A 19,318-nucleotide genomic window follows, 5' to 3' on the forward strand; every position below is an offset into this window, starting at 1 on the left:
ACTGATGGACACTGGGTTGTTTATTTGCTTTTACCAACACCACTGCAGTGAACATCTATGTACACACATGTTTGTGCATGTGCCCAAAAGAGGAAGGAGAGGGATGAGAGGAAGGAGAAAAATATTTCTGGGGCAGAGGGAATGAGAATTTTAAATCTAAACAGGCACCGCCAAACTGCCTTCCAAATCACTTAACCAACTTATACAACCATGCTAACAATGTACATTATATCCACTGTCCTACACTCTTGACAAAGCTGGATATTACTGGACTGTTAAACTTGCTCATTTGATAAAGGAACAATGCTATTTTGTTTTTTAACTTGCATTTTTCTGATCACCCAAGACGCTAAGCATCTTTTCATGTGTTTTTTAAATAACTGAATTTTTATTTCATCTGTGAACATGCCTTCCCACCCTCTGCCAATTGTTTAAGGCTTGTGGGCCTCATTCAAAGTTAACTGTCTGGAGTCTTTATGTAACAGGGGTAACCCTTTATGTAACTCTTGGTCTCATATATTTTGAAATATAGACATTTTAATTTTTGTATATTGTCAACTGTCCATTTTTGCGTCTTACGACTTCAGTTTTTATAGCTTAAAAGGCCTTTCTTAGCCAGAAAATTATTCCAAAAGTCTCCTCAAAAAATTTTTTTCCCAGAATTTTATCTTTTATGCTTAATCTACTTGGAACTCCTTTTGGTCTATGGCCTGAGATGGAGACTTGACCTAATCCCTGACCAAACACAGAGCATTCAAGTTAGTCCTTAAAAGGAATCCAGCAAAAAGAAACCCAGTACATAAACTGAGAAGACTTACTTTTTTAAAAAAAGACACAACCTACTACACAGACTCAAACACATTTTTACTGCCACGACAACACCCAGAGATATGTGTACTTACACAGAATTCAAGTGACTTAAAAGAACAAAACATTGAATCAGATGCAGACTTCCTGACAGTTAGGCAACACTTACCCATTCCCCTTTAACCTCCACCAGGAAAGCAAAGGTTTGAAAGCAAGGCAAAATATATGTTTAATGACATGCTTTACTCTTACAGCATATCTAAACTCTACGCATCTCATCAAGCTGGTGGTTAACTAGCCAATTTTAGGAAAAGGTTTCAATAGGCCTAGGATTACAGGTAAAGCCCAAATATGTTCCCATAAAACAGCAACGCTTTCTCATTAAGATATAGATCACCTGTAACATTTCCTTATCATAACATTTCATAACATTCCCTTATTTTAAGAAAAGAGCAAGCTGCTCCTCTGCACCTTGTGTTCCAACAATATCCAGTTCCAGAAATATTAGCCTGTTTTTCTTTAAGCATTAAAAAAAATTGTCATGAGGTCCTCACTGATGTGACATTGTATTTTCAGAAATTTTCGATTCCTATTATACGGTGTTTATATATTTTATAATTAATCTGCTTTACAGGAGACACTACTTCAAATATGAGGAAGTATGAGTAAAGTAGCTTCAGGCTATTAGAAACCATGGTGTAGGAAAGAGCAGGTGGTGAAGTCAGAAGAAAGCTGACAAACACACCCTACTGGCTCAAATTACCGTGTGTGTGTACAGAGTGGCGTGCCCAAACTACCAGTTCTTTCTGTAAAGAATGAGTAAGGCTGGCACCCAGCATGTTTAAGACATTCAGTAACTGTGTGTTGAATGAAGCCACAGAGTATATTTGAAGAAGTTTTTTATTATTGTTAAGGTGATTTTAACTTTTAAAGATTTGGAAACTGGGCAACATAGGGAGACCCTGTCTCTACAAAAAATAAAAAAAGAAAAATTAGCTGGGTATGGTGGCACATGCCTCTGAGCTACTCAAGAGGCTGAGGCAGGAGGATCACTTGAGCCTGGGAGGTGGAGGTTGCAGTGAGCCACGATCATGCCACTGTACTCCAGCCTAGGTGACAGAGTGAGACCCTATCTCAAAAACAAAACAAAACAATTAAAGAAAAAATAATTTGGGACCTTTGGCCTTGCTTCTTCTAGCCCATGGTAATTACAGAGAAAGCAGCTATTAGAGAAAGAAAAAAAGAGGACAGAGGGATTGATTTATCTAAGTACCAAACATATTGTTCTTTCCATGTATTTTAGCCTATTAAAGATCCATCCTATACACAGAGATATGAAGTGTACACGGCAAGATGAATGCATGAGTAATATTATAATGACCTGTACAACACCCTTTATACTTCAAAGACATACAGTCCTTGGGCAAAAAATATGTTTGTCTCAATTGTTAACTTTCATAGTTCTTTAAAAATTCTAGGCCAGGCGTGGTGGCTCATGCCTGTAATTTCAGCACTTTGGGAGGCTGAGGTAGGAGGATCCTTTGAGCCCAGGAATTCAAGACCAGCCAGGGCAACACAGAGAAACCCTGACTCTACAAAAAACACAAATATTAGCTGGGCATGGTGGCGCATGCCGGTGCTTCCAGCACTTGGGAGGATGAGGTGAGAGGATCGCTTTGCTTGAGCCCAGGAGGCAGACGTTGCAGTGAGCTATTACCGTGCTACTGCACTCCAGGCTGGGTGACAGAGCGAGAACCTGTGTCAACAACAACAACGAAATCTAAATTATCTTTTAAAGTAATGCTAAGAGTAATGCAAAGCTGACTATTTCTAAGACTCTAAAGTGAGTAACAAGAACAAGGAACTATTATTTTCTTTTAGAAAATAATTTAGATCAACCATGTTATCTAATTTTCTTTCTTAAACTGGTTCCTATAGTTTTAGTCACATCATAAGATTATTATTACAGTTAAAGGAAAGAAACAGTAACAGCAAAATTCTAACTATCTTCTGTTACAGAGTAGGAAAGCAGATTAACTGTATAATTCATTACTCTTTTTACATAATTCAAAGTTTGCATAATTAAAGGGAAAAAAGATGATTTGATGAAAGATACAAAAGTTATCATTGCAATTATGAGAATGATGATAGAGTGTTTTGCACTTATAACTATTTCTTAAAGATTCCTGGCCTCCTCCCACCTTGGAGGATCCGTGTGTGTGTGTGTGTGTGTGTGTGTGTGTGTGTGTGTGTGTATGTGTGTGTGTGTGTGTGTATACACATATATAATTGTATATACATCATATATAAAATATATTATATATTTATAATCATAGTATATAAGTAGTAATCTAAACTCTGAAATTATCATTTATAGATTTTAAAATAAGAACACTTTGTCTTTACCAACTCAATTTTAAAGTAATGTTAGAATACGTTTTTTTAAATACCACTTTTCATTTTAATAGAAAAGAAAAAAGATTGAGCTTCTATTATACTTTAAAAATCTAGATGCTGGATTACTGGGTTTCATACTCACTGACAATCTCACAATTGTCTAATAAAGTGCAAAAAGAGGACAGAGGCTAATCTTCAACAGAAACGACCCTCTCAGTGGAGTCTTTCTTACCATGACTATGTCTCCTGGCTGGATAGTGATTTCATCATGGCTTCTGGATTCAAAGGGGTACAGGGCTCGGTAATATACCACTTTTACATTTTCCTGTGCAGAAATGGTAAGTGGACCTTTTTCTGTTCAAAAAAAGGTGGGGGGACAAAAATAAATAATTACAGAGAACACAAATGTATGACAATAAGCCAAACAACTAACATCTCCTGTACTGCCTATCTCAACCTCTGAACTGTTTCCCTTCATTCAAGGAATTTATGAAACACACACTGAATGCCAAAGGGAAGCCAAATCTGACATCAGCAACTCAAACCCAGAAAGTTCATTAGTGACTCTCTCTAAAACAGAGGTCATTCCAAGGCTGAGTGCAGCAAGGCTGCCTAAAGGTCCCTTGTCTCTGCCTCTTGGCTTGGGCTCTAGCAGTCCAGATCTGTAAAGCATCAATACCCCCCTTCTCCCTACCCAGCGTGTTGAGTACAATGCAGCAGTTAGGATATGACCCAAAATCTGAATCAGCCAAGAAGCAAATTTGTTTGCGAGGGAACAGAGGCACCAGTTTCCATACTGAAACATGAAAATGCAGATGTTTTAGGCTCTTAACATGGTCATATAAAACCTAAGTGCTGATTTCAGTTATACTGATAATCCCCGATGAAGAAAGTCTTCTCTACATTTCCTGGGGAAATAATGAGTCTAAGGATGAACTCTAGATGAAAATAATTCAGATTTTAAATAAAATAAAATTTTAAAAAATGCACATGAGCAGAGGTTATTTCGGATTCTGGTTAGCAACAACTAATAACAGACCTCTGGGCATTTTTACTCAAGAGCTACAAGTATGTTGACATATACCTATCTTATCTGAAAAGCAATGAGGAGAAAGTATTATCTCCATATGATTTTGAACTGTATGATATGCAAGATTTCCTACTGACTGAAAGGGAAAAGTAAATCCTCGTTTTATAATAGGATGACACATAAAGAACTTAAACTAATTGCCTAAGATCAACAGTGAAATTATTTTCAGATTAAAAAAAACTATCAAAAAATAAATTTGCCCCTCCTATGACATGGTTGCTACTGTGTAGATCTGATGACCTGCCAGTCTTTCCCCTGGACTATGTGCATCTGAAGGCAGTAAGGCACCTAATGCAACTCCATACTTCACGCCCATCTCTGCCCACTATGCAGCTGGGAACCACTAAACCTTTATAGAATAGCTTGAGTGTTTTTCCTTTCTTTTTGTTGTGTATACTGCAGCACTAAAAAAGCACACCGATGACCAAGCAAAATTGGTATAATTTACCACACAAAGAAAAAGCAATGACTTGCTTCTGCTGAGTATTATTTGCAAAACTGTACAATCACACAACCACACAAGAATCTTAAAATACATTCTGGCTTACATCCGGTATTATAAAGGATAGCTTTTTCTAGCTATTCCAATTAGATCAGTCTTTCATTTATCTCTTTTCTTGGTCTTCCATTTATTTATTTATTTTTTAAGGCAAATTAGGCCAGGTGTGGTGGCTCAGGCTTGTAATTTCAGTACTCTGGAAGACCAAGGTGGGAAGACTGCCTGAGGCTAGGAGTTCAAGACCAACTTGGGCAACAAAGTGAGACTGCATCTCTTTTTTTTATTTTCTTCTGGAGAATATACCAAGTAAGAGATCCCATCTCTTAAAAAAAAAAAAAAATTAGCTGGGCATGGTGGTGCACGCCTATAGTCCCAACTACTTGGGGGGCTAAGGCAGGAGGATTGCTTGAACCCAAGAGTTTGAGGCTGCAGTGAGCTATGACTGTGTCACTGCACTCTAGCCTCAGTGCCAAGAGTGAGACCCTGTCTCAAAGAAAAAAGAAAACTTAAAAAAAAGAGAGGGAAATTATATTCAAAGGGCAAAACATTGACACTTTTCAAAAAATAAAAGCAGTTTTATGCAATGCAGACCAAAGACAGTGAATCCCACATCAGTGGAGGCAAGAGTGGAAGGTGCCACCTTCTGTTGCAGAAACAGCTCAGAAATTCCAGGGAGGGAAATAACAAGCCAGAGAAACAGCAGGTTCTTTTTGCAGCATAGGTTAAGACCAATGGAACTTCGCGTCACTTTTGTTAACTCCGTGGATGTCAGTGTATTGTGGGCCAGAGGCTGGCATGGTGGTGGGAGAATTACAAGATCTCAAATGACCCTGGGGAAAGAAGAGCTGCCATGCTCAAAATAAGAGACTGATGTTCTCATCTGTTAATGTAGCCAAGGCAGGTTCTGACAAGATATAGGCATTTCTCAGGAGGATCTGGGAGAGAAGACGACTTATTTTCTACAATTGTTTTTGGCTTCTAATACCTGCAGTGGACCAGGGTGTCTGGACAGCTGGCTTAGCTGGTTCTTGATGCTGATGGAAAAGCCGACCCAGCTTGTCTTGTGCTTCCTGTTTGCATTTGTCCTCGCCATCCTTCTTTTTGACACTCTCTTCCCTTTTCAGTTTTTCTTCCTCGTGGAGTTTTCTTGGTCGCTGATGCTCATCCTCCTGCTGCACATGCTCCAGCCACTGCTTGTCCCTTTCCTGAGCTCGTCTGCCAACAAACACGCTTAATTACAGCAAGGAAGCAACCCTAAGTTAACACTACTGTTGCCTCTTTTCACAAAAAAAAGCTCCATCCAGTAAATGAGATGGTAAACATCAATGAAACTTATTCTTCAGATGGGCAACTGAATTAGGGCTCCAATTCTGAGTGAGAAGAAATCACATTATTTAGGAAAACACAGAGAAAATTTCTGATGTATTTTACCAAGTGGTTGCAAGAATAAGAAAAATACTTCTTAATAATAAAGCTGGTATTAAACTGCCAAAACAAACAAACAAGGCCATAAAACAGAGAGAACATAACTTCTATAAAAATAAACTACACCCAACACTGTAAATGAAAATATCACTTAAAATTAGTCCATGATCAATCAGATCACTAACATTTCCCCCCAGCTAAGGGCACAACACATTTATATCACACACATTGCTCCCAAAACCTGAAGCTGAAAGCAAGAAACGGTTTTATTGATTTCAACTACTTTGATTGTGTTTTTCAAAGTAGCTACCACAAAATATGTAATTGGAATTAAACCTAGGCCTTGAGATTTTTGATGGCCTCAACCTGAAACCCACAGTAAAAGACTGAGAATGATTTTTCTCATTCCTTAATACTTTATAAAGGCAGAAAATATTTAAATGAAATTAATATGTAAAACCAAATGACATAACTAGCTCTTCATATATTAACTCCTTTAACCTGCCAATCAGGTAGGTAGGTCCTAGTATTACTCCCATTTACAAATGAGGAAGCCGGGGCAGAGATACTACATGACTCGTCCATGTCACACAGCCATATGTGCCTGGTCCCAGAGTCTCCGCCCTGAACTGCCGTCCTGTGACAAGGCTGATGCACACAGGTCACTGGCTGGAATTAGGAACCTACCATGGAAACTAATTTAAACAAACTACTTTTATTCTCCATTGTCAAAAAATTACATTGATTTATACTCTGTATAAATGTGAAATTTTAATGCAGAAGTCTTTTAAACTTAAATCTTAAACATTTTATTTGCAACTTGTAAAATGTCTTTTAAGAAAGCATTAAAACATTTTTTGGAGGGATAGGACGTTGCTATTCATGACAACAAAAAACCATAATAAAATTATTTCATATTTTCTACCAATAAAGGTCACCATACATAGTGTATAACCATTGAATTTCTGAAGTTAATTTGTAGTACTTTTTATCTATATAATTGGAATATATTACATATTGTATTTTTATTATACTACTTTCTGTATTATGCTATTTTATCTATTTTTCTATATTTTATGTTTATTTCTACTCTGTGGGAACATAGCAGTTCAGTATAGTGTGAATAATAAAAACATTTTATAAACTGTGGAGGTAAGAAAAGGATGGAGTTAATCAATATATCCAAAGAGGAGATCTTTAGTCTGACCCCCAACAAAACCATAAAACAATCCTGTAAATTGGTCTGAGAGCCCAGATACCTCCCCACTGGCACTAAAAAACAAAAATACAAACGAAATAAACAGAAGACTCTGTATATCCATAAGAAAGTATTCACAGCTCTGGGCAGGTTAACTGAACTCAGCCTACTACAGTCAATGACTTGCCTCAAGTATCTGTTTCTTCATCTTTTTAATCAAATTTCAATTACCAACTTTTATAATCTATAGCCTGTCATTGGGACATTTGGTCATTTTTGTTTTGTGGAGTCTAAAATTAACTGACATTTAAAAGGCAAATACCCAGTAACAAAATCAGACAAAAAATTCTACAATTTACTACAGAAAGTTACACATAAAAATAAAAATATCACAAACACGAATCTTCAAACAAAAACAGGTCTGTATCCGATGCACTAAGCAGCAGTGGCAAAATTTCCCCTTTTGTACTAAAGTTTAATTTGCAATTGAAAAACAGAAGGGAAACAGAGGGACCCACGTTGACCCTGCCAGAGAAGCCCTGTGTGGGGCGCTAGCTCAGTGGCTTGGATTTCAAACCAGGCATTCCCACCCGTTACTAAAAGGCTGTGAACTGGAAAGGTTATTTTGGCCATTCGCATGCAAATGAGCACACCAAGTGTCCCAATTTCCTCGTATAATTCCATTTATCCACATAGTAGTAGCTTGAGGGAGCTCTGGGAACTAACCAAAAACTTCAGGGGGTACTGATATACGCAAAGATTTAGATATACACGTGTCTGTGTTTGCACTCACACTTCACATGCACACGAAAGACTGAAGGTTCTTTCTGATGCAGTAACTACTTGGAGAAGCCAGGCAAAGAATAGCAAATCCTCAAAGTTCCTTCCAGATGTGCGCATAAACCACAGAAGACTCACCTTTGGGCTTCTTCTTTTTGTTTTTCTAATTCTATGATCTTTCGCTCTTGTTCTTTCTGTTTCAGTCGTTCTGCCTCCAGGGACTTTTGCTTCTGGAGTTGCTGCTTACTATGTATTTCTCTTAGTTCCTACAAATAATCAAGAAACATTTCATGTAGCAACATGAGTGACAGGTACATCAACTGTTTATCAGCATGCAACATTTCATAGTGGGAAGCCTAGGACACTTAGGAGGTCATGTTTAGAGTTGGAAAAAGTCAACTTGGAAAACTAAAATCACACCACATTTTGACATGACTGATTTCCAAAGGCCACTCAAGATTACATTCTAGTAAGCCATACACATTATACCATTTTCCATGATCTGCTCTAGAAGCAACCTGCTAGAAAAGGGCAGCAGAGGAGCTATACTGCTAAAGGCTCAGCAAGTATAATGGAATATAACCAGTTCCGAGACATGGCGATGATCATGATAATGCTGATTATCAATCAACACCAACCTCTACTGGCTTTGAAAATACACACACCTCTTCATTCACTACTCTCCATTCAAACCTCACCTCCTCCTTTCACTAAGCTGCCTTAGATCAAACGAACATCTTTTTGCTCCCTGATTTCAATTCTTGCCCCCAGGGTCATTTTTCTTCAAATTACACCTCTTCCAGAGCATCTTTTCCAACTAAATCTATGCTTCAAGTTGCTAACTGCCCCAAACTCAACCAGCAATCAGGCTGAAAGTAAAATGATGATGACTACCTTGGATCCAATTTCCTCACTTGAAACTAGCTGCAGGAATAGCAGTAATTTCCTTAGCAGGCTACTGAAAATAAATTGCATTCTATATTTAAAGTACTCGAGTCAGAAGTTTAAACACCTGAAAATATGAAGAACAAGGAAACGTCTGCTGAGGAAGAAACTCTTTGATTCCATAGGAGTCAAATGGTCACCAATAGACTGAGTCACTGAAATTCATCTTACTTCTTTTCCCTTTCCCTAAGTTCCTGTTCCACATGCCAGGTCTGCTGCCATAGGGAACAGTCCAATTTGTGCTTTACAAAGGTACCTTTTCCTGCTGTGTCCTACCTGGATGTTCCCAGCGTCATCTGCCAGGGTCCCCACTGAAACCCCTTCCTCCCTTCTTTTCCCTCCTCCCGACTCCCTTCCTTTCCCTCTTTCTTCCCTTCTTCTGCCTTTTCCCCTTCTCCTTTTCCTCCAGTGCCTCCTTCTTCCTAATTCCACCCCCCCAATCTCTCTTTATCTCATTTTTCCCTTTTAAAGTCTTACTTGGGCCAACAATAAATCAGATGAGTCAAAGTGCCCAGTAGAGCCAAGGTATCTTTCCAGTTGATTTCTCAGTCTAACTGGGGCTGGTCCTCCCAGTAGCTGGCCCAGGGATCTCTATAGGGAGATTTAAGGACTAAGATTTGCCCTGTCTTCTATCACCTTTCTCACTGGCAATACTAGACGGGCAAGTTTCTTCCAGGCCCTAAAACTCCTACCTTTAGATTCATTCGAGATTCAATAACAAAGATAGAGCGTTTGTCTGTAGAAGGTCAGTGTTAAAATGAACTTGTAGGCCGGGCGCAGTGGCTCAAGCCTGTAATCCCAGCACTTTGGGAGGCTGAGGCGGGTGGATCACGAGGTTAAGAGATCGAGACCATCCTGGTCAACATGGTGAAACCCCGTCTCTACTAAAAATACTAAAAATTAGCTGGGCATGGTGGTGCATGCCTGTAATCCCAGCTACTAGGAGGCTGAGGCAGGAGAATTGCCTGAACCCAGGAGGCGGAGATTGCGGTGAGCCGAGATCGCGCCATTGCACTCCAGCCTGGGTAACAAGAGTGAAACTCCGTCTCAAAAAAAAAAAAAAAAAAAGAACTTGTTATTGGAAAATAATCCTAAGGATTAGGCTAACCCTTTCTTACTTATTTTGCTAAGGTTGAAGTTAAAATGCATATACAGGCTGGGCACAGTGGCTCATGCCTGTAATCCCAGCACTTTGGGAGGCCGAGGCAGGTGGATCATCTGAGATCAGGAGTTTGAGACCAGCGTGACCAACATGAGGAAACCCTGTCTCCTCTAAAAATACAAAATTAGCCAGGCATGGTGGCACATGCCTGTAATCTCAGCTACTTGGGAGGCTGAGGCTAAGACTGGAAAGCAATGATGAAGCCTCACAGTGATTGGTAAGTGCTAACTGACATCAAAAAATCAACCCTAGGGAGAAAGAAATCCATTTTTCATCATCTTTCTCACTGCCATATCAAGGGATGTAAAACTTAATTTTAATGTGCTAAAAAAATCAGCAGTATTGGTGTTCATAGTAACCTGGAATCAAGAACAAATAGTAATCAGTAATAACATGAATGAAAATTTCATTTTCAATTCTATCACATTCTTAAATAGGTTCAGTAAAAATAATTTACAGCAAAAGACTATACTTAAAAGGTACAGAACTAGGAATCAAGAAACCAGGATTCTAATCTCAAGTCCTTGACATGAGCTGGCAGATGAATCAGAATAGATGACCTTTAGGTGTTCTTCTAGTTTTGGGATCTGTTAGATCTTAGATGTTGTTCATCACATAAGTATTTATTTATTTCAGTGTCTGTTTTATTTAGAATTTTATTCTTAACTGCAAGAATAAGTGAAAAAAGCATAACCAAAATAACCCTGAGCTGAAATTAAATACGGAAGAGTAAGAAATGATGGAAGAAAATGACATTTTAGTTTGATGTTCAGAAATCTGATTATATATTTTTAAAAGTCCTTATTTCATCAGGAAAAATATATGCATAAGTAGAGTGATATTCAAAATATTCAACAACAGGTACTGAACAACCAGAATGGACACTGGCCATGAGGTATCAACATACTATAATAGATAGCCTGTAAGTACAAATAAAGATTTTTCATTTTTCCCCAAGAATTACACTGCACAGTTCCTTTCTATACTAGGCTCTTGTAACTGTATATGGATTTGCAGATCATTGATTACCAGATGGAAGTAAAGCTAGTAATACATTAGGAGGCACTATAAAATTGAAAAGCTTATAAGAAAAAGTGATTTTGAAGAATCTACAGAAAAAAATCCTACCTATGACACAGTTTCGAAAATAATTTTTCAATGTATCAAATACATGAAAAAAGATACTTAAAAATTTTTAAACACACTTGTTTTCAAGTATAGCTGCATTATGGGATGGGTTGAACCAATCTTTGGAACTGATTATATAATTGCAGCTTCAAGTATCTCCAAGAAGTGGAGCTTGCAGGAACCATAAATAAGTTAACAGAAGGCGCTGGCACTTTATGATCCAGATTTCAAGATGGCAAAGTTTTTCTATCATTTCTTCACCCAAGTCGAACACTGCTGAGATACACAGTTGTAAGGAAATCAATGTGCTTGCCCATTGGCAGGCATTCTGGGTCTTCTCTTTTCTTGGATTTAGGAATTTACTATGGCATGAATCAAAATAAGCAGAACAAGCATGATTTCTAAGTTGATAAGCTTTTTAAAAAGTTGAACTTCCAAGAAGGTAATCTACAGAATGAAGGAATAATACTCTAAAAAATGAGTGAATGACTCTTCTTCCTTTGCCACAACCAAGTCCTTAGAGAACACCCAATCTTTTCACATAGGGGCGTAGATGGCTACACTATTCTCTCATTCTTTCAACACTGTTAAAGAGACTTAAGTACAATTATAGTTATTAAGAAGTATCCTTTTAATCCTTCCAGAAAAAAAAATAATTCAAAGTGACAAACAAATATGATGTCATTAAATTCTTTATCTAGGAAATGAGCAAACTATTCAGGGAAATGGCTAAGGAAAATTTTACCACATTGTAAGTATCAACTTTTCCTGGTAGGCAACTTGATTAAAATGACCCTCAAATTCTATTAAATCCACGTGGAATTTGTCACAGTTATTTCACTATTGTAACAGAAAGAAACAAATGAGAAATTACCATGAATCAAAAGTTAGTATCTCACTTGGTTCTTCCTAAAATTAATTGATTTTTTTTCTAAAATGAACAAGTCTATAAAAACATGTTTCTTGCCTGGATAATAATCTAGCAATATAGTATGGAGTGTATAACTTTGTTGATTTTTCTTCTATAAATTCTATTCAAGTGTATGATATGTTTTACACTAGGTACAGTATGTAATTTGATATTATCTTCTAATAAAACATAGTTACAGTACTTTCTTAATAAATAAGAAATTCGGTAGTCAAGAAGTTTTAGCTGCATGTAACAAATAAATACTTATGTGGGAAAAAATTAAAACTATAAAATGTGTAGTATATTACTAAACATATATATATTAATGTTTTTTTTTTAAGTAAAAAACAAAATATGCAAAATTATGATGATACAGAGCAGAGTTTCTTAACCAGGTTCTGTGAATAAGCTTCAGCCCTGTGGATGCTATGTAGCATGCAGACTTGGGGTATATGGGCATTTTTTCTGGTAGAGAAATCTCACAACAGCTTTTATTAGTCTCAAGGGGTCTTTGATCAAACCCAGCTTATGAATCACAATAAAAAATTATTAGCATATCAAGATTCTGTTTTGTGTTAGTTAAGATAAATGAAAATCAACTTGCTTTTAATTTTCTTCCCTAGACCAAAGAGGGGAAAGTCACTTACTTCCCCTAAAGAGCTAAGATATTTGAACCATAAAATATCTTTGGACATGCTAGGCACAGAGCCAAAGTATTTCAAAAGCAGTATGTCTGAGAAACTGAATACCCAAGAAGATCCAACTATTTTTCCCCTGAGAAATGTGGCTCAAGTTTACTGAAGATGGCTGTTCTACCGCTATGTTGAAAGGCACAGAATCACTTGATTTAATAACTGACTGTTTCTCCTTCATCTGGTCTTAGACACACTTAAAAATAGGTGTATTATGTCAAACAATATTACTTGAAATACAAAGTAGCATGCACCTGAACATTTTGTATAGCGTTCCTTTTCACAAACATTACTTTGCATAAATGTTTATGAAGAGAAAAACAATTAACTAGCAACATGGGCCTATGAAAGGATACTAGCAGTTAATAGAAATTTATTTGCTGATTTAGATATTTAACTTTTTTGAAGGATTATTTTGCTTTTGGTTCACCTCAGGTTGTCTCTTGGAAATGAGAGACAAAAACAAGCATACCTTAATTACTTAAAATTCATGAACTTAACACCATAAATCAAGATAAAATTGTTTAGTTCACATAGAATATTTATAATAATCTTCATACTGTTAATATTAAATTGACCTCATGAAAAAACTGATGTAGCTACCAGCATCAGAAATTTCAGGTGTTTATCTATAACATATCCATAAAAAGTCTGAAGCAGAAGTGCTTTTCTGTAAATAAACATTATTTCACACCAAGGGATGATAATATGTAGTACACAATATCAAAATTTATAAAAGGTCTTTGGAGTTTTAAAATACAATAACGTTTCCAAATTAAGTGGTTTTGAAACAAATCAAGAGCTATTAAAGAAAGCCAGTTAACAAACCCCATGAGGTGAGAACTGCGTCTGTATGGAAAATTTTGAGTAACAATTTCAGAACACAGAAACTATACTCAAATCAAGGTAAACTGACAGTCCATTTATCACAAAGTTATATATTCAGTCATTTAAAAATTTTATTTATTTACAGACGGGGTCTCACTGCGTTGTCCAGACTGGAGTATAGTGGATATTCACAGACAAAATCATAGCCTCAAACTTCTGGCTTCAAATGATCTTCCCACGTTGGCCTCCTGAGGTATATGCCATTGTACCAGGCTATGTTTATTCATTCTTTTTTTTTTTTTTTGAGACGGAGTTTTGCTCTTGTTACCCAGGCTGGAGTGCAATGGTGTGATCTCGGCTCACCGCAACCTCCGCCTCCTGGGTTCAGGCAATTCTCCTGCCTCAGCCTCCCAAGTAGCTGGGATTACAGGCACGCGCCACCACGCCCAGCTAATTTTTTGTATTTTTTTTTAGTAGAGATGGGGTTTCACCATGTTGACCAGGATGGTCTCAATCTCTCGACCTCGTGATCCACCCGCCTCGGCCTCCCAAAGTGCTGGGATTATAGGCTTGAGCCACCGTGCCCGGCCTATTCATTCTTGATGTACTAAAAGTGAGAGGACTATACAGAAAGAGACATACTGATTGGTTATTTATTTATTTTTTGAGATGGAGGCTCACTCTGTTGCCCAGGCTAGAGTGCAGGGGCGTGATCTTGGCTCACTGCAACCTCTGTCTCCCAGGTTCAAGTGATTCTCCTGCCTCAGCCTCTTGAGTAGCTGGGATTACAGGCGTATGCCACCACACCCAGCTAATTTTTGCATTTTTAGTAGAGATGGGGTTTTGCCATGTTGGACAGGTGGTCTCAAACTCCTGACCTCAAGTGATCCACCCACCTTGGCTTCCCAAAGTGCTGGGATTACAGGCATGAGCCACAGTGCCTAGCCTGATTAGTTATTTGAATTCTGAAATGGGGTATGCTAATGTTTGAAAACATGTTCAAATATTTAAATTTGAAATAAGTATTTAACAAAATAATAAGCATATTTCCCATGGCACAAAATGGTAGTCAACGTATCACAAGTGCCAAGGGATAGTGGAGCAGGATGTGTGTGTGGAAGGAGGTCGGGAGAAGAGCTAGAAGCTCCTATCCTCTCTGAAATAGGAATAGGTAATTAGACACCCTCTACCATGAGGCTCTGGGAAGTACCCTTGGGAAGTATTACCAGAAAGAGAAAACTGATTACAGTTTGTCCTGAAAATCTCAATTTCCCTCAAAGTGTCTGCTTTAGTCACAAGCAACATTCCATTGAGAGAAGTATTTTTTCAAAAGAAAGGGTTCTTCTTAACTCTTTCCGAAATCACCTTTTATTAAATTTTGATGACTTCAGAAAGAAGAAAACCCAACATTATAACTAAAATACTCAATCAAGCAGCCTACTGGTATGGCACAGAATCTGACAGAATGAGAGTTAGAGGATTTTATTACTTCTAGACAGAAGAGGTCTTTTCCAAAGAATCATACAGGTAAAAATAAAATTTTAGCTTGAACAAAATGAAAGAAGCAAACATTATTCTACCAATTATGAGAAAGCAACATTGCTACCTGAATCCATACTGATTTATCTCGCTGTCTCTGTGCCTCCTCTTTCCAAGTGTTTCTCCTTCCCTTACTGTTTCCCTTCACAAGCATTCTTTTTACTGACTTCTTACTCTGTTCTGCAGTTCTTTCTCCAGCTCTTTTCCTTTCTCCCCTGGTTGCTAAACATTTTGCCTTTCACTGCCTTCATAATGAATGAGCCTCCCATGAAAGCAAGTGTCTGAAACCAAGAGTATAAAGGCTTTAGTTAAGCAAGGAACCTCATTTACTACAACTGGCCTTCTCATTTCAACATCAATTCAGTTCTTAGGAGCAATTTTTAGAATAGGTAGCATTATGGGGAGAATTTATATTTCTAAAAGCCCCTTGTGTCCAATTTAAGAAGCCCGAATTTCCCAAGTATACTAAGGAATATAAATCTTACTTGTAAATTAGTCCTAAATACTCAAATTTTCTAAGATATAAAGTGTTATACACATTTGGAATAGCATACTGACCACAGTATGTCCCCCATGATGGAAATATGCACATGACCCAAAAAATAACTGAACACTTTCACATTTGCAGATAAGGAGCAAATTCAATGATCTAAAATGCTTGTTAAAAAGACAAGACTACAGTATACAGTACCTTGTCCAGCTTGTAATTCAGTTTACACCACCATACACAACACACACACACACACACACACACACACACACACACACACAACTTGTCAACAGGAAAGAATCAATCATACTCTATGATTAATAATAACTAATCATTAACGTTTACAAAGAAGGCTTAGTACTTCATGGTAAATGCTATCTTAAGACACTGAGCACTCATCTGCGCAGGGGAAACTGAAGCACAGAGCTGGAGATGGTTCATCATTCTTAGTCTGAGAAAGATGTGCATTGCCTGAGTAGGGCATAGAGACCTTTAGAAAGAAGTCTAAGTGGATGACGCAGCCCAGGAGAACTGCCAGGCACTGCAACACTGCCTCCTCCATTGCCACTGACTGGAAGAAAGAAATGCTCAAATGTAAACAGCCATTCACATTAGGACTTGTCCAGTACACACTGACTAGACAGGAACCAACAAGTACTCAACTTTCCAACATAAAACATAAAATCTAGCCTCACTGAGTGTTGGATTCTCTTTATTTGACCTCTTAGAGGAGCCTAGAAAACTACAAGCTGTACTCTGTACTGCTGCTCCATGTTAGAGCTAAGACATTAAAATACGAAACATTAGGCCATCAGTGCCAAGAAAAACTGCTACAGTAACTACTGACATTGCTAAGATCGAGGTAAAATCAGGTGCTACTGTCCAAAAAGTCCTGGCAGTAATGTTGTTTGAATCATAATTTTATACCTATAGGTAAGCACCGTGTGTAAGAAAAACAACTAGCCTTTTGGTACATAGAATCTCCAAAAAAGTTGGGAGTTTTATCTGTAAACTGAATTAAAAGAAAAAGTCATAGATAATAATTTTAAATTGTTTTTTCTAGAACATGGATTTGAGAAGACTACTTATTTCTTAATTCTTACTAAGATATTTGTTATATATAGAACACATTTTAAAAGCCGAAATCTATGGTAAATAAATTTTATCCACTGAATTAAAACTATTTTAAGACATACTAATTCATGCTAGCAATAATCACTAATAAAATTAATTATTCCTGGTTAATTCACTGGTTAAGTATTTCATTTGATCATCAAAACCCTAAAATTTATCATGCATATCAAGGACAGTCTAAGTACAAAGGCTGCCAATGGGGGAATTGGTAGCACAAGAGCTTCAGCATCTCAGGGTGCTATCATAAGATTCCTGTTTCCTTTCTCAAGTAATTATTGGTTTGGGGTGGTAAATAAATAGATATTTACATCTTAAGATCTTTTTTGTAATACATAAATGTGACACCTACAAGGTAAATATCTATTAAAATGCATGGAAAAACAGCCTTTTTGAAAACAAAAATGAGCCTTCAACTTTCATGGATTAGGGAGAAACTTAAAGGTCCATGACTTCGAATGTGGAGCCATTTAACAGAAGACCACAATTATAAGCATGCTTTATGCTTTCAGTAAGTTGCTTCCTATATGAAACAAATACCTGTTAACCTGACTACCATTAACTCTTTCCTCTTTGTCTTGAGAATTTCTATCCTTGCTTATCAGATTTTGGATAGGGAAGGAAGGAATTTAATTTTTCCTGAACTGAAGAAACGGGGAGAAACCCACAAAAGACAAACTAATCTGAGCAAGATATTCTGGAAGAAAGAACTCAATCAGATTGTTAAAAGAAAAGGGAAGTATAATCGTATTTAGTTTTTCCACTAAATACGCTTCTTATACTTCCTACTCACTGCCTTGTAACTCAGAATCTCGGTTGAATCAGGGTATGATTATTCCCTGTATTACCTTTATACTTAAGAAACTGGACATGTCTCTGAAAGTGCATCAAAGTAAGTGGATGACTTTTGCAATTTACCCGAAATAATGAGAATTGGTTTTTGCTAAGTTATCCTTATTTGTGGAGCCAGACATTTAGTATCCTGATCAACTAAGTCAAAAATTCTGTACTCTATAAGGTACTTCTACAGTGTTACTGTACTAATCTATAATGAGGGAATTGCATTTCCTTCTTCCAGGTGAACAATCTACATGGGCATGAAATACAAAAGAACATGAAGCCCTAATTTCTTTTCTGTACTCTCCAGCTGGCTTCCTTTAGGGATAGGTTTAGGATACAGAAAATTCACACCATCAGGTTAGTTGTGTGAAATGACATATCCCAGAAGGTAGAAGTAATTTTTGCATCATCACTGTCGATGCTCTAAAGGCACTGCTGATCAAGAGGGGCACTGAAGAAATCCCAAGCATCAAGAGGCTGGCTCTTCCTGGTCTAACTCCTCATCCAAGAAAGCACAGTTGCTAATAGACACATGCTCTAAAGTCAGAAAAAAAGTACTTCATTTTCCAGTGTGGCTACAACAAAGAAAAGTGGGCAAGTGACAATTAAGAGATTAAATGATAAATCCATCTCTGAGTTGTTGCAATCAAATTCTGAGACTTTTGATTCTCTGATTTAACTGTTTGTTTTGGCTTTACCAGGTTTGAGAGGAACAGTAGAAATAATAACCATAACACAACATATTCACTAAGTCCTCCAAATGCATGTTAAATAACAAAACAATAGAGTTACACTGGCCTGTGATTTGGGGTGTGTGTGTGTGTGTGTGTGTCTGTGTGTATTTTTTTTTTTTTTTTTTTGGAGACAGGGTGTCACTCTGTTGCCCAGGCTGGAATGCAGTGGCACAATCATGGCTCACTGCAGCCTGGACCTCCTGGATTCAAGTGATTCTTCCACCTCAGCTTCCCAGGTCGCTGGGACTACAGGTATACACAACCATACCTGACAAATTTTTTTTTTGGAGAGGCAGGGTTTCACCATTTTGCCCAGGCTGGTCTCGAATTCCTGAGTTCAAGTGATCCATCTGCCTCTCAAAGTGCTAGGACTACAGGCACGTACCACCGTACCTGGCCTGACCTGTGATTTTTAAACTCATATTAATTTAAATTTAAAGCTAATAAGAGAAAGTCAAAATTAAAATTAAAAAAAAAAAACAGAAGAAATATTCTTATTTAAAAATAAGTACATTTGGAAAAACGCTAGTGGAAAAGTGGGCTAAAATTAGCCTTTATTTAAGAAACTCTGTGACCCTGAAAGCAGCCATATAGTCAATTAAACACAGTAGGAGTGACTCGCCCCATAGTAAGGCTGTTCTCTTTAGTAATGGCAACAGCAATTCAATCACCAAAGTTATTTAATCTACAGATCTAGACATTTATCAAAAGTCTCTCACTAGA

At 37.4% G+C, this 19,318-nt stretch overlaps 1 protein-coding gene across 13 annotated transcripts in view; it reads right to left on the minus strand.

Annotated features, from left to right (window-relative positions):
* The window catches only part of ITSN1 (intersectin 1), a 248,418-nt gene that overhangs the window by 96,833 nt on the left and 132,267 nt on the right, over positions 1–19,318 (minus strand). For 9 of the 13 annotated variants that reach the window (XM_074389318.1, XM_074389317.1, XM_039480382.2 and 6 more), the window contains 4 exons: positions 8,335–8,462; positions 5,779–6,008; positions 3,437–3,558; positions 977–991 (listed from right to left, as the gene is read on the minus strand). In XM_074389318.1, the coding sequence (XP_074245419.1) occupies positions 977–991; positions 3,437–3,558; positions 5,779–6,008; positions 8,335–8,462 (495 nt within the window). The remainder of the gene's footprint in view (positions 1–976; positions 992–3,436; positions 3,559–5,778; positions 6,009–8,334; positions 8,463–19,318) is intronic. The other 4 variants (XM_074389319.1, XM_074389315.1, XM_074389325.1 and 1 more) reach the window with 1 other exon arrangement.

Source organism: Saimiri boliviensis, chromosome 18, assembly GCF_048565385.1.
Source record: "Saimiri boliviensis isolate mSaiBol1 chromosome 18, mSaiBol1.pri, whole genome shotgun sequence".
Taxonomy (NCBI): domain Eukaryota; kingdom Metazoa; phylum Chordata; class Mammalia; order Primates; family Cebidae; genus Saimiri; species Saimiri boliviensis.